This window comes from Canis lupus, chromosome 26, assembly GCF_003254725.2.
Source record: "Canis lupus dingo isolate Sandy chromosome 26, ASM325472v2, whole genome shotgun sequence".
NCBI lineage: Eukaryota > Metazoa > Chordata > Mammalia > Carnivora > Canidae > Canis > Canis lupus.
Window position 1 is genome coordinate 714,507 of NC_064268.1, and position 17,912 is coordinate 732,418.

Here is a 17,912-nt window from a genome sequence, read left to right on the forward strand (position 1 = left end):
CTGGGTTGCTTCTGGCTCTAGTGCCTACTTGGTAGACACCAGGGACCAGCACACACATCTGCTCATGCCAGGGCCAAAAGTACACAAAGGAACCTCCACGGCCCTAGCAGCAGTCTGGGCCCAACCCTGCCACCACCTGTCACTCCCGTGCAGCAGCCGTGGGGGGTTAAGTTGTAAGCAGCTGGCACATTAATTATGGGTTCTTCTCCAGGAAACATTCGAAGAAACTCTTAGGGGAGAAGACCATGAATAACGCACATAACTTGGAAGCAGAAGGGCTGCCTGGTGGCTGTGACAAGAGGCTACGAGGCAGGGAGACCCCAGCTGCCCGGGGGCTCTCAGGCATGAAAGGAGGCTCCAAATGGGGGGCCCTGAGCCAGGCCCCTCTCCCTTTACCTCACCCACTAGTGAGGGTTCCTGGCCCTCACTCTCCCCAGTCCCACCCTGTGCCACATAGTGTATTGTAACCAGACACCCCTCGTGTTGGCAGGTCTGCCCACTCTGTCCCTAGCTGGGTACCAACGCTGGCACAGCTCCTGGCCAGTGTGCTGCTGGCTCAGCAAGGTGCACTCCAGGAGTGGTTGATAAGCTGAGACCGCCCAGCCTGTGGGAGGAAGGCACAGTGTAGGGTGTGCTGTGACCCAGGGCTGTGACCAGGGACCTGAGGACAGCAGGGTTCCCCCAGGGAAACACTCCCAGGCATCGGGATGTGACCACCTGGAAGTGTACAGCCCCTCAGATGTAGAACTGCCTGGGCTGGCAGACCCTGAGGTTGGGGCGGTTGGGAGTCAGGGGAGGCCCAGGGCTGCAGGGTGTCCCTGCCACATAGAAAATCAGCAGGTTAATTACACACCCTATAAAGAGCTGCTGTGATTTAGAGAATGAGCCCAGCAGGTCCTGGAAGTCTGGAGCTCACAGTAAATCAGGGGCTGTGGGGATGAGGCAGGTGGAGCCCAGGCCCTGCCTTCCAATGAGCCAACGGCTATAAATCTACAGAAATGGCTTTTATGGAGCTCTGGGTTTTATGGTGTCATTAACGTTTCTCCTGATACTTAAGGGGCAACAAAATGAAGTCGCAAGGAAAGGTTAGGGGCTGCTTCCCTGGGCCAGGATGGGGCAGTGGGGAGGTAATGCTCCTCAGGGCCAGAGGCAGGGAGGTGGTACTCCCCTGGGCCAGGGGCAGGGGGTGATGCTCCGCTGGGGCAGGGGCAGGGCCAGTGATGCTCCCCAGGGCCAGGACCCGGGGAGTGATGCTCCCAAGGCCAGGGGCAGGGAAGTAGTACTCCCCAAGGGTAATGCTCCCTTGGACAGAGCCAGGGGAGTGGTGCTCCCCTGGGCCAGGGGCAGGGGGATAGTGGTCCTCAAGGGCAGGGAAGTGGCCTCCACAGAGCTGGAGTTGTCAGGTCTACAAGTCAGCCACCTCCTGCCCCTCATGCCTGAGTCCAGGCAGAGCACATCGTGGAGGTGTCAAGTCCCTGGTGGGGTGGTCACTCGGCACCCAGGGCCCTTCACTCCAGGTACCTCCCGGCAGGACCCAGAGGCAGAGTGTCTCCCCTACCCCGAGTGCTCGAGGAATTTGGGGAATGAGGGCCAGTAGGTCTCCCCCAGGGCAGGACCCTGAGTGAGCGTGATGCTCCCTCCCAATCTCTGCCCGCTTTGGCCCCAGCCCCAGCCCTGCACAAAGTCCCCTCCCAGCCTTGCTGCAGGGCCAGGACCACCCCGAAGTCTCTGGCCCCGAAGGGGAAACACTCAGGACAGCTGGGAGCTGCAAAGGTACACAGATGGCAGACTTACCGAGTAGCCTCTGCCCGAGACGGCCTGCGTAGAGCTCTGCAGGGAAGGAAGAACAGTTAGGAGGAGGGTTCACAACCCCAGTGGCTGCCCCTCCTCTGAGGACCTCCTCCTCCTGGCCCAGGACCTCAGCCTTTTTCAGACCCCCATCTCTGGGTGCTGACAGGCCACTGTGCCACAGAGGAGGGTACAGCAGAGTGTCACAGGGCCCTGGCAGCCTCAAGCCTTCCTCCAGAGACTCAGAAGATGCAGCCCTGCCCAGCAGAGTCAACCCAACAGAGAGGCAGGCAAAGTCCCCAGGTCCCTTCATAGATGGGCTCACTCCTTGGGCACATTTCGGCCCCTCCCAGAGGGCCAGGTCCCAAACCAGCTATGGGAAACAGGTGAGGCACGCTGTTGCTGGGGCTCCGTTCATGTCCTCCCCCTCTGGCCCAGGCAGGGGGACCAATGACCACCCACCAGCCACCAGCCTCACAGGTTGCGGGGGTTGGGGGTGGAGGGCAGACTTCCTGGAAGGGGAGTAAATGGGTAGCCTGGGGCCAGAGGTGAGGGGCACCCAGGAAGGTCCCTTGAGGCCACCCAGCAACACTTGACTTGACAGGGCATTTCAGATTTGGCAGGAGAAACCAGTGAGGAGATGTGCTCAGTGGGCAGCCACGCGAGGAGGGGCATTCCACCAGCACACAGGCTGGCAAGGCAGGGGGCAGAGCGCAGGAAGGGGCAACCGACAGGGTGGATGTGGGGGTGGTGCAGGGTGTGAGTGAGCTCAGGGGGCCAACACAGGCTCATCAGGGACCCGTAGACTTGGGTCCAGAGCATGCCAGGGCGGAACGGGTTTGGCTGCAGACTCCTCCAGGAGGGTGGGGGACCACGGGTTGAGGGGTGGTGCAAAGGGCAGGAAGGGGTCCCCCCTTACTGCAGCCTAGGCACAGCACCCCATCCAGCCTTGGCTGGGGCTCTGGGACCTTTCCTTCCCCAGATGGACCCTTGCTAGGTCCTAGGGGGGGATCATCCTTGCGGGGGAGGGGAGCTACCTCTAAGCCCTGCTGAAGGGGGCGGGTGGGGTGCTGTAACTGCTCTGGAGCATGTGTCCTCAGGGCCCTCCCTGAAGTGCTCAGAATCCTCCTTCACACTCATCCCACCAGCAATTAGAGTCCGAAGTAGGGCAGCCCCACAGCCCCAGACAATTACCAGTCTATTTTCCCATCTTGTGGTGACAAGCTCCCGAGCTGGGCAATTAGCCTCTCCTCCCAGCCTCCCCACCAGCGGCTGCACCCTCCAGGCCTCTATTGAGATGATAATGAGAGATGCTCACTCCTTTCAGTCACCCAGAAACCCAGCCCCTGAGCTTCCAGGCTTCTGCAGCTGGGGGTCTAGGAAGACAAAAGCCTCTGGGTGGGGGGAAGGGGCCTCCGCCTGGGGCCTCTCCCCTGGTCACCATCCTAGTTCCCTGCTGCGCCCACCCACCCCCTCCTCCAAGTGGCTGTGGTCAGGGAGACCCAGAGGCCCTGAAGGGCACCCAGCACTCCTATTGCTGGCCCAATCTCAAGTGGCATCCTCTGCGTGTTGCCAGGGTCATCCCCACACTAGGCTGGATACTCAGGGACCTGTCCTCCCAGGACACTATGGGTCCCCGACCAGGCCAGCATGTGCCTCAGCGGGGCACCCTCGCTCCCCGTGGGCCTGAAGCTGCCCACCGCACCGCCCCCCTCACCGCCCAGGGCCCAGAGCAGGCCCGCCCAGCAGACCAGGAGCACTGCCCACAGGGGTTCCCACTGTGGCCCTGTCTGGCAGTACCCATGGGCCAGGGTGCACCCCCAGCAGGACAAGGTTTCCCCGTGGCTCCTGCCAGGGCCTACTCTGGGTTTCTCATTTAAACCCCTCCTAGTGGGGAATTCCTCATTAGTGAAACCTCACGTTTTAAGGAAGGCACAATGCTAAGTGCAAACGCAAAGCTCTCGGTGAGCCTTTCAATATCTGCTAAAGGTGGGGAGCAGCCCGGCTCCGAGTGAGGGACTTGGGAGTGTTTGGCTGAGCAAGAAGCTGGGGCACTCACGTCACTGAGCTGGTCCCGAGAACTACTCCTCCGGGAGCTGGTGGCTTCGTGGAAGCTGTCATCCCCACTGTGGTGGTCGCCCCCTCTGGATGCTGTGACCTTCATCTGGGGACAGGGAGAGGGAGGCTCAGCAAACACAGACTCTGGCCCTCTGCCTGCGGAGGCAGGGTGGGGGCACATCCAGGGTCAGGCTCCTCACTTCTGCCTTGACCTGCTCACCCACACTGAGCCCCGGGCCATGGCCCAGAGAGAGGGCAGCAGGGGCAAAGCAGGCATGGAAAGAAGCACCCAGAAGAGCAGACCGCACACGACGCCACTGCTGGCTCTGCCCTGGTTTCCTGGAGCCAGCGGGCTACCCTGCCCCATCTCAACACCAGGGAGCTGGTCCCCGGCCTCCACGGCAGGCCACCTTTGCTGCCCCTACGGCACACACGAGCCCCAGGGTACTGCCGGCTGAGTGTGAACTGCCCACTGCCCACTGTGTGCCCTAGGGCCACCACCAGACCTCTTTGTGTCTCTGCCCTGCACCTACACAGCAGGGCGAATGCACCCAGGAGGCCCAGAGTCCCCAGGCCCTGCTGTGCTCAGCACTCCACTTCTCACGCACAAGCCCTGAGGAGATGCTTGTGTCCACTTTGTGGAGGGCAAACCAAGCCCAGAAGGTGAAGCAGACCCAGAATTCCTGCTCCTCTTCTCCTTCTCACTGGGAAAGAACTTTAGACCCTTGCACTGACCTCCCGCAGCCAGGGAGTCACACCTCCAACCACATGGCCCAGACTTCTTGGGCTCCCCCGCTTGCTGCCTGGGGTCTGCCACCCACCACCTCCCTACCCCCAGCCCTGTATTCTGGAGCATCCCTGCAGCTCTGTCCTCTAGGTCAGCATGCAGGGCACACACTGACCACTGTACCTTGTCTATATGCCTGGCATCTTCCTCGGAACAGACCCAACACCTGTGGGACAGTGTGGGGACACCGAGGGCATGTGAGTGTCCTGCACCCCTCTTTGCCCCTCAGCCTCCTAGCCCACCCAGTATGGTGCCCTCAAGTACAGAACCCATCCCACCACCATGGTCCACGAGGCCTGGCCAGGGTCCAGAGCCTATGACCAATCCTCCACGTCCAGCCTTTTTGTCTCGAGCACCCTCCAGCCTGGAGACCCTGGCTGGGCCAAAGGCCAGGATGGGTCAGCAAGGAACACTGGCTATGATCTAGAATATTCTTGAGGCCTGAGTAAACGACCCCAGGACCTGGGCCCTTCCTCCTGCAGACCCCACTGCCGGCTCGGCCAGAAGCCTCTCTCCAGGCAGCCCCTCAGACCCCCTGTTCCCCAGGGCCACCCCAGGTTCCAAGTTGGAGGTACGGCCCCCCAAAGCCATGGGCCCCGTGTTGGCCAGCAGTACAAATGACAAGACAGAACCTGTGTCCGCAGTCCATAGCCCAGGGCCCTGCACAGAGGGTCCAGAGGAGGCCCAGGGGTGGCCCAGGCCTCGGCACCCTCTCCTTCTCGGAGGCAGGCCCAGGGCAGGGTCCTGGTCCCAGGGCAGGGTCCTGGTCCCATGCCAGGCAAGAGCCCCCAGACCACAGATTATGGGACCCCTGCCTGCTTTGTTCCATCCTGGTCAGCTGAGTGCGGCACGTCCAGACCGAGCCAGCATGGCCTCTTCTGACTATCCCCAGGCTCAGCTGCCTCACCTGTGCAATAGGGATGCCTACCAAATCCCTCACGCGTGACAAGGAGCATGTGCACGTAGGTGTCTGAGTGACACAGTTCCATCAACCTGAGTCGACAGGGCCAGCACCCACCAAGAAGCCGCCAGATGTCACTGTTGTCACCTGCAGTTCTAACTACCCTAAACCCGCCCCAGGCTTACAGAATTTGAAACTCAAACCGCGGGTCATCAGGCCCTCTGGGAGATGCTGCTGTGGCTCCAGCTGAGACCCATGGCTCCAATAATTAGTAATCACCCCATGAGCCCCACACTCACTACTGAGGGGACAGCAGCTCAGGTTGAACCCAGGGCAGGGTCCCACCCCAGGAGAGAAAAGCTGGACCCACAGACACCTCAGGGACAGGAAAGGACTAGTGCAGGGCTGCCATGTACAGTAGTGAAGATTGTTCACTGCACAGGTTTACCCAGTAAGGAGAGAGGGAATAGAGGGGCTAAACTACAACCCCCCACACAGCTGAGATTGGAGAAGGGAGAAAGCCACATTTCACTTCACACACTCAAAGAGGCTGTCTCCTCTCTCAACTGGGTCCCAGAAAGGATGCCTCAGCAAGACTCCTCAGTGATACTCTGCAGGAGGGGCAGGCTGGGGTCTGTCACCCCTCCTTGAGTGGCCAGTTTTGGCTCAGAAAGCCCCATCCCAGAAAATCCTATAAAACTGAGTCTTACATCCTACGAAGTACCCCAATCCCAGACACAATGGGATGAGTTTGGCTGTCCTGTAGCCCCACCTGCTATCCTAGCTGCCCAGAAATGTTACTGGCCAGCTATGTGGGGGTTGGGAGGGGCATGTCAGGAATGGTACACATGTTTCCAGCTGGAGCTGGAGAGATGAGATCAGAGTCCCTGGCCTTTAAGTCCATGTCTAGGGCTAGAAGGTGCTCTGATTGCCCTGGGAGGGTAAGTGGGAGCCCCTATGCCTGTGTCCACCACTGAGCCTTGTGGTCCATCCACCTATCCACTTATCCATTCATCCATCCATCTATCCATCCATCCATCCATTCATCCATCCATCCATCCATCCATCCATCCATCCATCCACTTGTCTATTCATTCACTCATCCATCCATCCATCCATCCATCCAACTCATCCTTCCATTCACTCAACTACCCACTCATGCATCCATCCATCCATCCATTCGCTCATCTACCCATTCACCCAAACAACTCTCCATCCACTTATCCACCTACCCATCCATCCAACCATCCATCCACTCATCTACCCATTCACCACTCATCCATCCACCCACCAATCCATCCACCCATCAGTCCATCCCCCATCTATCCACCAACATGCCCATCCATCTCCCCATCTACACACTCAGCCACCTACCCATCCACCCATCCATCTACTCATCCATCCACCTGTTCACCCACCTGTCTATCCATCCATCCATCATCCCACCCACCCAACCACCTATCCACCTATGCATCCATCCATCTATCCATCCATAGGTCCACCTGTCACCTGCCCACCCAATGCTTACAGAGTACCTACGCACTGGCTCTGTTCTGGGCAGCAAACACAATAAGACACACATTCCCATCCTCCTGAAGCCAACAATGAAGAGACTGGCACACAGTTGGCAGATAGCTACAAGTACCAAGACAACAGCAGAGAAAAAAGACAAGGCTGCCAAGGTGGAGGAGCCCTAACATGGAGTGCCTGAGGCTTCTGTGGTGTGAGGACACCATGGCTGGTTTCAGCTGCCAACAGTCTGAAAACTGGCTCACAAACGGCTCTTGCAAGGTGGCATGCCAGCAGAGCAGGCTCTCAGACTTGTGGGGATGGGACTCTGCCTTCAGACTGAGGGACATGTAGAAATGTGGCATTGCCTTCAGTCTGGCAGGGTCAGGTCCTGGCTCTCAGAAAGGTGGGTAGAGCACAATTCCTTTGAACTAGCATGACAGGGCACTGTCATCAGATTAGTGGGGCTAAGGATACTACTTCCTGGTGGTGGCATACCACAAGCTCTCTGACAGGGACAGAATGGCCACAGCAACTCACCCATGAAGAAGCCCAGACTCCTCAGGCTGCTACCCACTCTTGTGATCCCTCCCCTTCCCTGACCTCTCCCCCACAGGGCCCTCTAGTCCAGGCTCCACTGCACATCCCGGGAGGAAGTGTCTATGTCCTGGGCTGGCCGGCAAGCACACTGGGCCACAGACAGGCAACATGTGGTTCCCCTTGGTGATCAGGCCACGGGGTGGTGGGTGTGGGGGTGAGGGGAGTGGGTGGCTAGTGCAGAGGACATTGCAAAGGGCCCAAGAGGGAGGACGCAGCAGTGCCCCTGGGCAGACAGGAGACAGCCCATGGCTATCCCAGGCCTGGCTGCCCCCAGGATTTCCTACTACTTGCTCTCCCAGTCCCTGGGGCTCGGTGGGGCTTCCTGACCCCAGAACCTACAACCCATCCCACCTGGCACGTGCAACCACTGCCTTCCCCGTGGCACATGGCAGCAGTGAACATGTCATGTCATTGCTGTGTTCAGTTCAGCATATTCACCCTCCCAGCTGCAGGGCCTGAACCCGTGGTCGGCAGAGGCCTGCTCTTGGTCCAGTGCTATGGAGAAGCAGGGTAGAGGCGGCCGCAGGGAGCCCTGAGGCTTGGGGCATGGCCACAGAGCAAGGCCAGCCCAGGGAGGCGCCCTTCTCACAGACAGTGCGATCATGCGTGGGCGGGCAGGGCTGGCGGGAGCAGGCGACCCCCCTCCCCCCTACAAGGCTGCATGCACAGCTTCTGGACTCTGGGCTCTGTCATGTGCATGCATCCCCTCCCTGCTCCCCACCCTTGAACATGAACAGTAGCTCACAGCTCAGCTTGGGTGTTTCCAGGCTGGCATCCCCCCACTGATGGCAGCATCTGTTGGTGAAGTGAAGTCATAACCCACTGAGACATGAGACATGCAGTCCTTGGGGCTGCATGCAGGGTCAGACGTGACCAGTTGGGAGGACATCCTGCTGCAACCACTCCTCTGGTCGGCTAACACCTACTTGGGTTATAAGCTGGATTCTGCTTTCTCCAGAAATCCTTCTCGATGCTCTGTCCACTCCTGCATCAGCCAGGCTGGGCTAGGGACCGTTCAGGACCCTGGGGCCCCAAGTGTCCCTCTGAAAGTGAAGCAGCATCCCAGATTGGCTTGTCTGTCTCCTGCACTGTGCGGTGAATGCTCCGTGGACAGAGGCAGGACCAGGCGCAGTGAAGGGGGTTCAAGCAATGCAAGTGTTCCCACAGACAGCCCAGTACCAGGAGCAAACTGCTGCTCTCTGACACTGGCCACCCTTCCACTGCCCCCTGCTCCTCCACTGAGACAGGGACGGGTCGATGGGGAGACAATGGATGGGCCGCAGATGGACAGATGTGTAAGATGCACAACACATCGAGGGATGCTAGTGAGGCCACCACCCTAGAAGACACATGGCTAGCAGGCTCTGGGAGACACAAGCTGTGGGCCCTATCTGTGCACAGGTGTGGTCCCCCTTGCTAGAGGGACAAGATGAGCAACCACATCCAGCGCCCAGAACTATTAGAGTGGGCACAGAGGTGCGTGCCACTGGAGATGGAGTGGGGTCCCCTGGGCTCCATCTGGCCTCCGTCACTTTTTGGCTTGGCCCTGGAGCCTGCTTGATCACCGTCCCCATCTTTCTGAAAGACTAATGACCTGATCAAGCCACCCAGAACCTCCTCGTGCCTGCAGAAGCCTCCTGCTCATCAGCTGCCCATGTGGGCAGCTGGCCCACTGACCAACCACGGATGCCAGCCCACCACCACCAAGAGTTCTTAAAAGCATCCATCAGTTCATGCCCTGCACTGGTTACCACCCCCGGCGGTATGCCTCTGCAGGAGAGTGCCCTCCTAAGTGCCAGGCCTGCCAGAAGAGGCTCCCTGAGCCCCGATCTACAGCAGCCCCTTTTCCCTTTGGACACTGGCCTGCTGGCCACTCAAAATCCCTCCACCTGTTCCAAGCTGTCTTCCCCACTGGAACTCCTCCTCTCTGAAGGTAGGGATTGTCTTCTGTCCTGTTCCTGCTGCATCCCAGGGCCCAGACAGGGGCCAGGTGGGGCCAGGTAGGGTGGGTCCTGCCACTCTGGGCAACCCATCTCTCCTCTACCCTCTCAACAGAGCCTGTGTTCAAGCCCTCCAGGCTGTCCAGAGCCCAACTCTCAGTTCCCATGAGCACCACAGCTGGCATGGGAGCTCTGGGCTTGCAGCAGTCCCACCCCAGCACCTGCGGGCCAGCCTATGGCTCCTGAAGCTGCCCTGGGAAGGAACCTGAGAAGGCCTGGCAAGGGGGCTCAAGAGACGGCTCTGTGAGAGAGAACTGGGGCGGCACCACAGTGACAGCAGCAAAGACAAATCCAGAGCACCAGGCACCGGCAGATGGACTTGCGTTTGTCTTGTGTGCGTGCATGTGCACGAGATGTGTAGCATGGGTGACCCCCCACCTGATGGATGACGAAGCAGGCCAGAAAGGTGGAGGGGTGGAGCACGAGAAGGGTGGCAGGCAGGAGGTGAGCCCCGGCTGCAGAGCTGCACCACAGCGTGCGTGGATGCCACGGCTGGGGGGCCGCAGCAATCCTGGAAGCCCCATGCGCCACACGGAGCTGCAAACCTGGTGTGAGAATGAGTCAGGGTGGGGACAGCTATTTGCACAAGTAGGAGCCAGCCGTTCACACCAGCTCAGGACCTGCCACTGTTCTGAGATGAGTTCAATTAATGCTCTACTCCCAATGCCGCTGGGGGAGGAGCAATGTAACCTGGCCTAACCCCACCACACAGAAGGGAAAACCCAGTACTGAGGGGCAGAGTCCACTGCCCAAGGCCACATAGCGAGCCTCAGGGCACCTAGAGCTGACGTTGGCCAAGGTGGAGCATCCGGAACTCTGCCATGACCCCCACCTGCCTCCCCTAGCATCTGCCTCAGCCCGGCTGCGGGTCATGCGACCTGGTCGTTAAGTGAAGGCAGGTGCACAGGGTGTGAGGGCCCTGGGGCAGGGAAACCCCGGAGGGTGGATGGTGCAGAAGCTGAAGCTCGAGGATCATCAGTCAGCCAGAAGTAAGAGTCAAGGCAGGAGAGGGACACAGGTCACCAGGAATGAGAGAGCAGAGAGAACCTTCCAGAACACTTTGGGCAAGGGGTGGACATGGTCAAATGGGCTCCAAAGAGGAACCTCACTACCTGCAGATGGCAGAGAGACAGGGCCCAGGAGGCCAGGGGCTGCCTTCCAGGGAAGGGTCAAGGTTGAGGACACAGGCTACAGGAATGGAGCTGCCCAGGTGTGGACCCTGGCTCACCCAGCACCCTGGCAGTCTCAAGCTGCTGAACTGCTGCTTCTGGGTTCTCCTCGTCATCCTCGTCTGAAACGTGGTGGTAACCTCGCCTGCTACTTCCTGGGTGTGGCCAGCCATGTTGGAGGCGATGCTGGGGCTAACCCTGGGGCCTGGGCAGCTAGAGCTCAGCTCCTCCTGTCAGGCACTGCGCGACCATCGTGCCCAGCGGGGTGCGGAGCTATCCGCATCATGGAGCTAATGTCCTCAACAGACACAGTCCCACGCTGATGACCTGCTGCGTCATGGTCTGCAGGGTCAGGCTGTACTTTCCTGGCGGCCTGCGCACCTCCCCTCAGCGCATTCGGGCACCTGCAGCGCAGCCTCAGCTCTGCGGTCAGACTCTGGTCACTGGGGATCCTCATTCTTCACCCATCCAGCTGGGGCCCTGTGTCGTTGGTGCTTTCAAAGAACTGGCTTTGCCAGTGTTCTCTCCTGTTTTCTGGTTGATTAATTTCCACTCTTCTCTGTCATCCCTTTCTCTAGACCCACCCTCTCCAGCTCTGGGCAGTCACTGGCCTCATGCCTGTCCCCTCCCCCAGCACACACACCAGAGTGTCACTGAGTGCGGACAAAGAATTTTTATGGCCGTTTCCTTTGAGTTATTTTCTAATGCAATCATTTGGAAAGACATTCACAAGGTGGAAGCCAAGGACTGGCCATGTGTGGCAAGGACGGAGCAGCAAGGGGCGGTTATCTGTGTCCAGCCCCACCCCCTGGGCAGAGGCCCGCTCTCCCCATCTCCTGGGCCTGTTCACACTCAGCTACAGGCCCTGTGGCATCTGAGTGGATACCCAGCCTACAGCGACATGGGGAACTTTTGGGCTGATGCACTCAGCCTGGCAGCCTGGTGGCAGGGATCAGAAACAAGGGCTGGCAGAGCGTGTGAGGAGACTCATGGAGACAGGTCACTGTGGGCTTTACCCAGGCTGCACCACCCTCCACACCCCATAGAATCGGAGCCACGTGGGAACGGAGCATGTGGATGGGCTGGTCTGAACGGAGGAGGGCTAGATACATACCGCTTTCCAAAGCTTGCCAGAAAGGGGAAATGTCCCACTGACTTCCATACTGACTATTGAAATGATACAACTTTGGACACAGAAAGTTAGATATTGTCTCTTGAATTTCAACGTGGCTGCAAGAGGGGTTACCACCATGTGGTTCTCACCATAACCCATCACACGGCACATCACACCAAGCTCCATCTATAGGTTCAGACATGCCTTTTAACAGGATCCTGGGGCCCCTCTAGGGGCCCCTCAAGTCTGGGCACCCCAACCCCAGCACTAGGGCAGGGTTCTTGCTGAATTCCCCCAGACAAGTGGGGGGTTGGACATGGGCAGCACCTTCCTTAAATGCCCCTAGTTTCGGCAAATGGTGTGCATGTGGGGTGGTGACTGCGGCCTGTGGCCAGTCCACCTGGCTGGCCCGTTCCCCAGCCCAGCTGAGCAACGGTGTAGGTGGAGGCGTGCCAGCCCCTCTAACACACTCCATGGTGATGGAGCCACTTTGTGTGTCTGCTAGAGCAGAGCCCCACGGGGCAGGGCTGGTCCACACCGGTCAGGATGCCTCTTCAGTGCCTGGAGCAGTACCCAGTGATGGAGGTGCTGGCAGGATCCTCGGTCAGCGAGCTTGGGGCAGTCCAGGGGCTCCTCCGCCCTGGGCATTCCATGTGAGGGGGCAGGACGTGTCAGAACGGCGCTGGCATTCCACCTGAGCTTGGAGCCTGCTCAAAGAACACGGCCACACTCGGCAGAAGGCAGAAGCATATATGTCCACGCCCGGACGTGTACATGGCACAGACAAGCTCCTCCCAGGAACCCTGGACCGGGCATCCTGGCTGAGTGCCAGGACCCTCCCCTCCCACCTTCTGCAGGGCGCACCCTGAGGGCTCTCCTTCCCCCCTCCTCCCTGTGAACCACCACACCCCTTGCTTCTCACCCATCTACCAGCAATCAGGCATGGTCTCCTCAGGGCCCCATCTGCAGACAGGGAGGTAGAGGCAGGGGACTTATGTAGGGTGGGCTACAGGGCTTGGAGGGAGACCCGAGCAGAGTGCTGCACCCAGCTCCCATCTCTATCCAGGGGCCTCCCTAAGACCCACAGCACCCTAAGGACTCATCCTGCCCCCATTCTCCCCACGACAGGGCGGGCCACAACCCCCACCTCTAGCCTTGGGACCACATAAGCTGTCAGGGCCCAAACCCCTCCCCGCAGGCCACACATGGCCATTCAGCTGTGTTCTTTGGCTAGTGAGGTGGTTCCTAATGTTAGAATGAGCCACCATTTCAAAATCTCCAGATCCATAGAAAACCAGCTGCTCTCAGAAACAGAGACCATACAGGACCCTGCTCTCCTGTCAGCAATAAGGGTGGCTATGCCCCGCCCCCAGACATGGCACACGTGGTCTAGTCCCCCATAGCAAGTGGGTGCCTCTCCAGCATGCACCCCCTCAGGGTCCAGTCACTTTGAACCCAGGGCCAGCCGTGACCCCAGGGGGCCCCTCTGGGTTCAAATGGTTCCGCAAGTATGCAGGCGACAAAGGGGTGGGGGTGGTGACCAAGGGTACCACCGGGCTCACTCATGGTGGGGCCATTCCGCCTGGGGAAGCAGTGGGCCTTGACAGGGGGCTACGGTCTTCCACCTTTTCCTGCTGACCAGCGCCCTGTCTATTCTGTTTCCTCCACTCAGGTCCTTATGTGCAGAAGGGCCTGGAAAGGCAGTGGTTGCACCAGTTCCACCCACCAGGCTCGCCCATGGGACCAAGAAGGCAAAGATTCTAATACTACTATCCTCAGATCAGGAGGGTTCTGGGAAGGAAAGAGGGGACAGTGGGGGACCAGGAGTCTGTGACAAATGTGCAGCATGCAGTGACCCCTTCCTGAGCAGGAGCTCCGAGGGACATGGCAGGACGTGAGGGCTTGCCAAGACAGTTGGATGACTATGGCGAGTGCGTACCCCCCGAACGCACACCACATAGCATGGTGAGCTGTGTCCAGGCCACACACCCCTCCTTGGGCACCCCTTCCCTAGGCTGCCTTCCTGCCACACAGGAGGAACACAGTGAACAGGAGGCAAATCCAGATACGCACAAAACCACTTGTCACAATAAATCATTTCACATATGACACACACTCGCTGCGCTGTCGTAAAAATAATGGCACGGCACTTTTTATTTTCTTTAATCAGAAAAATAAGCCCCACATTTCTGGGAGACCCTGGGTTAGGACCAGATGCCTGCAGGCCCTACTCTGGGCATTGTGCAGCAGGGAAGCCCCCACACCCAGCCAGTGGGGACCCTGGAGGGCCAGCAACCTCATGAGCAAATGGGGTTGGTAAGGGGAGCCTCCAAGGCCTCCAAGAATGGGATCAGCACTGGAGCAGCTGTTGCAGCCCAGTGAGACCAGGCACACAAACAGCTGCTGAAGCCCTGCCAGGGCCTCCACCAGGTGGCTGGTGCTGCTCTCTAGAAAGGGCTGCAACCTCCTCCCCCAGAGACCCTCAAATTCTGGAGGGTCAGAGCTGAGCACCAGTGTGGGACTGCCCTGAGCCTGGGATCTGGGGTGAGGGATGGGTGGAGGGCAGAAAAACCCTGTAGTGTGAGGTCTGTTCCACAGGGAACCTCCTGGGGGGCAGGGGCAACAGCTGAAAGCCCCACGGGCTGAGTGGAGCCCAGGAGGAGACATTCCAAGAACGGCCCCAGCCCTCCTGGTCCAGAGCTTGGGGCACAGCCCTCCTTGTCACTAGCAGCTCCTACTCGGCCACAGACAGCCCTGAGCGCCCCTTGCGTCTGTCCCCTCCCTGCATTCACAGAACCCTGGAGGTGGACGCGCGACGTCACCCTTTGCCAGAGGGAGGTGAGCGGGACCCCGTGGCCAGGCTCCAGTTGACCCTCATTCTGCCTAGGGGCATGGAATGCACACAGGCCAGACAGATTCAGGCCCAGGGAGGGCAAGGCCTGCGGCTGGCAGCCCCCACATGCGCACACACATCCGCACACACTTGCAGGGATGCACACCCATGTAGGCGTGCACAAGAGCTCTCACGTACTTCTGAGGCACACAGACACAGAGGGATCCTCCAGTGTGCGCCCGGGCCCCTGGGGTAGCCGTGGTCACTCTCCTAGGAGGGTGCACATACAAAGCGGCGGGCACAATGGGGACAGGCATGGCAGGGAGCTGGGAGGATGCTGGGGAGGTCCTCTCCTCTCTTCCTGATGCAGATGGGCCTCAGCCTGGTGGTAGCCCTGCAGGGGCTGCCTCTGCCAAGCCTCAGTTGCCAACCACAAACAGCCTGGACTGTCTGCAGAAGGCCTCCGGCCAGTGAGTCTGGTAATACATGTGCCTGCACAGCCACCCAGAGTAGTCTAGGAAGTGGGTGTCAGGCTCCGGGACTGACGGATGGGGCCTGGCGGGCCACTGCAGGGGTGGAGGATCGAGTCCGTCGTGACCTCAGCGGCCTGCAGGGCCGGCCCAGGGCCAGAAGTGATAGCTGTGGTTCATGGGCCCGAACCAGGTCCAGCAGTGACCGCCGTGGCTGGCTTGGGGGCCCCAGGAGGGGCCGGCGGGGTGGGCCTGGCCGGCCCAGGAGCGACGGGCGCTCAGGGATGGGGAGCAAAGGCTGGGGTTTGCAGGACTGGCTAGGGCCCAGGAGGGACTTCAGGGGCTGGCAGGGCTGCTCTGGGCCAAGGAGCAGCCGCTTTTGTTGGCACGGCTGTCCAGGGCCCAGGAGGGAAGGTTTTGGGGGGCCAGGGTGCTCTGGGGCTTCAACTAATTGCTGGGGCTGACTGAGGCCCAGCAGGGACCCCCTGGGGCGGCTAGGCTGACCCAGGAGGGACCTCCGGGGCTGGTATGAGGCTAGGGGCACCCTCCTGGGACAGCAGCATTGGCCTGAAAGTGAGCTGGCAGGCCGGCGGCGTGGACGCAGCAAGAGGAGTGACTGTGGGGGTCGGCACCGCTGTCCTGAGGCTGCCCTGCTGGGCTGGCCACGGACACAGGGGGCCACCCATGACCGCACGGGCCAGCAGCGGTGCCAGAGGGCCAGCAGGGAGCGCAGGGGCCGGCAGAGGTGGCAGGGGGCCAGCAGGGAGCGCAGGGGCCGGCAGCGCTGCCAGGGAGCCAGCAGAGAGCGCAGGGGTCGGCAGCGGTGCCACGGGGTCAGCAGGGAACGCAGGGGCCGGCAGCGCTGCCATGGGGCCAGCAGGGAGCGCAGGCGCCGAGAGCGCTGCCTAGGGCCTAGGAGCGCCCAACGTGGCCGGCAAGGCTGAGCCAGGAGTGGCCGCTGTGGCCGGCAGTGCTGATCTGGGGCTGGAAGCAGCTGCTGTGGCCGGCAGGGCTGGCCCGGGCCCAGGAGTGACCGCCGGGGCTGGCGGGGCTGACCCGGGCCCAGAAGTGACCGCTGGGGCCAACGGCCCTGACCCGGGAGTGGCCGCTGGGGCTGGCAGGGCTGCCCAGGGTCCGGGAGAGCCCGACGGGGCTGGCAGCGCTGACACGGGGCTGGGAGTGACCCCTGGGGCTGGCTGGGCTGGAGCTGCTGCTGGCGCTGGGCCGGGCCGTTCGGGTCCCAGTTGGCTGGGAGCGGCCCCCCTTCTGGGGAGCACACCTGCATGGAAGAAAGAGCACGTGTCCACCTGGGCAGGTGTGCCTGCAGACCCCCCAACCAGCCCAGGCCCCTGAGACATGCTGCCCCCTCACCAGCAGCCCAATCCCCACAGGAGTTGACTGTAGAGTGTGAAATGCCAAGAAAAACCCCTCTCTGAAAAGAAGGCGCAAACCATGAGTCCCTGAGAAGGAAAGCAGCGGCACCTGGGAGAGAGCCACCCCCCTCCCCCCGCCCACCTCCAGGGCTCTGGTGACAGCAAGGACAACCCTCCCACCAAGGGCCCAGCTGGGGGCCGCTGTGGAGGGAGGCCCCTGGGTAGGGCTGCTCCCTGCACCTGGACCCCTGACCACGAGTCACGTGATCCCCCCACATGCTGTATCCTACAGAAGTGTAGCAGATGGAGAACACCCAATGCTGAACCTGGCCCCACACATTACAGACACGCTGGACACTCCGTGGTCGGCGGAGCCTGACAGACGCAATGGGGAGACGGGGCCAGCCTATCAGCGGGTGCACCCTCCTGCCCCAAGTACATTTTCCCCACCAAATCCCTGGGCTCTCAGCTGGCCTCTCTGGCTGTGCGACCCCCCAGGGGACAGTCTCCTATCTGCTTGGGACCTGGGCTCACGGCGAGCAGCTGCCTTGGGCCCTAGTCCACATGTACCTCAATCCCTACGCCCAACAACAATGGAGCACGTTGCCAGGCGGGCCCAGATGCCGATGGTGGTGTCCAGGTGCTGGGGTGGCCCCAAGGGCACCCAGGGGAGAGGGCACAGAGCCTACAGTTCTGAGTGGGGGCAGGGCCCAGTGCTCACCTGCTTGGTGGGCTGCAGTGGAACCTTCTTCTTTCCCCGGTCGCAGGCAGGCTCCAGGTCCTGCTCGGGGCTGCCAATCTCCAGGGGATGCCCGTTCTCACTTGGTTCTGCAGATGGGCAGTTTTCTGCCTCGCGGGGCTTCTTAGCAAGGCGACGTTCCCATTTCTCCTTGCGCTCCTGTGGCTTCAGGGCCATGTCCTTCTGTGAGTGAGGAAAGACAAAGCTGGTTAACTGGCAGTGACGCTTGACCCCCTTGTGTTAACCCACCAGTGACACCACATAGACCATGTTGTGCCCTGAGGGTGGGTCCCTGGGCATGTGTCGGCACCTACCTAGAGGTGCCAAGCCCTTGAGTAAGCAGTCAGGCTGGGGCTCACACCTCAGGAAGATGGGCAGATGGGTCAGGTGAATATAAGTGAGCCTGTCAGGACTAGAGGGCTGAGAGAGTAATGTGGAAACAAAACTGGACCAGGGGCTATGTTTCCCAAGGGGTCCCAATCGGTCGGGGGGCGGGGGGGGGGGGGGGGGAGCTGATCCGTGACCCAAACTGGAGCAGGTGCTGAGACCAACAGCTGTGCTGGCCTTCCTA

General features: G+C 60.5%; 1 protein-coding gene across 23 annotated transcripts in view; it reads right to left on the bottom strand.

Annotated features, from left to right (window-relative positions):
• Positions 1-17,912, bottom strand: part of FBRSL1 (fibrosin like 1) — a 78,634-nt gene that overhangs the window by 43,675 nt on the left and 17,047 nt on the right. For 22 of the 23 annotated variants that reach the window (XM_049102179.1, XM_049102180.1, XM_049102174.1 and 19 more), the window contains exons 2-4: positions 17,324-17,524; positions 3,848-3,952; positions 1,795-1,830 (exon numbers count right to left, since the gene is read on the bottom strand). In XM_049102179.1, the coding sequence (XP_048958136.1) occupies positions 1,795-1,830; positions 3,848-3,952; positions 17,324-17,524 (342 nt within the window). Of the gene's footprint in view, positions 1-1,794; positions 1,831-3,847; positions 3,953-14,051; positions 16,509-17,323; positions 17,525-17,912 lie in introns of those variants that run through there. The other variant, XM_049102191.1, reaches the window with a different exon arrangement.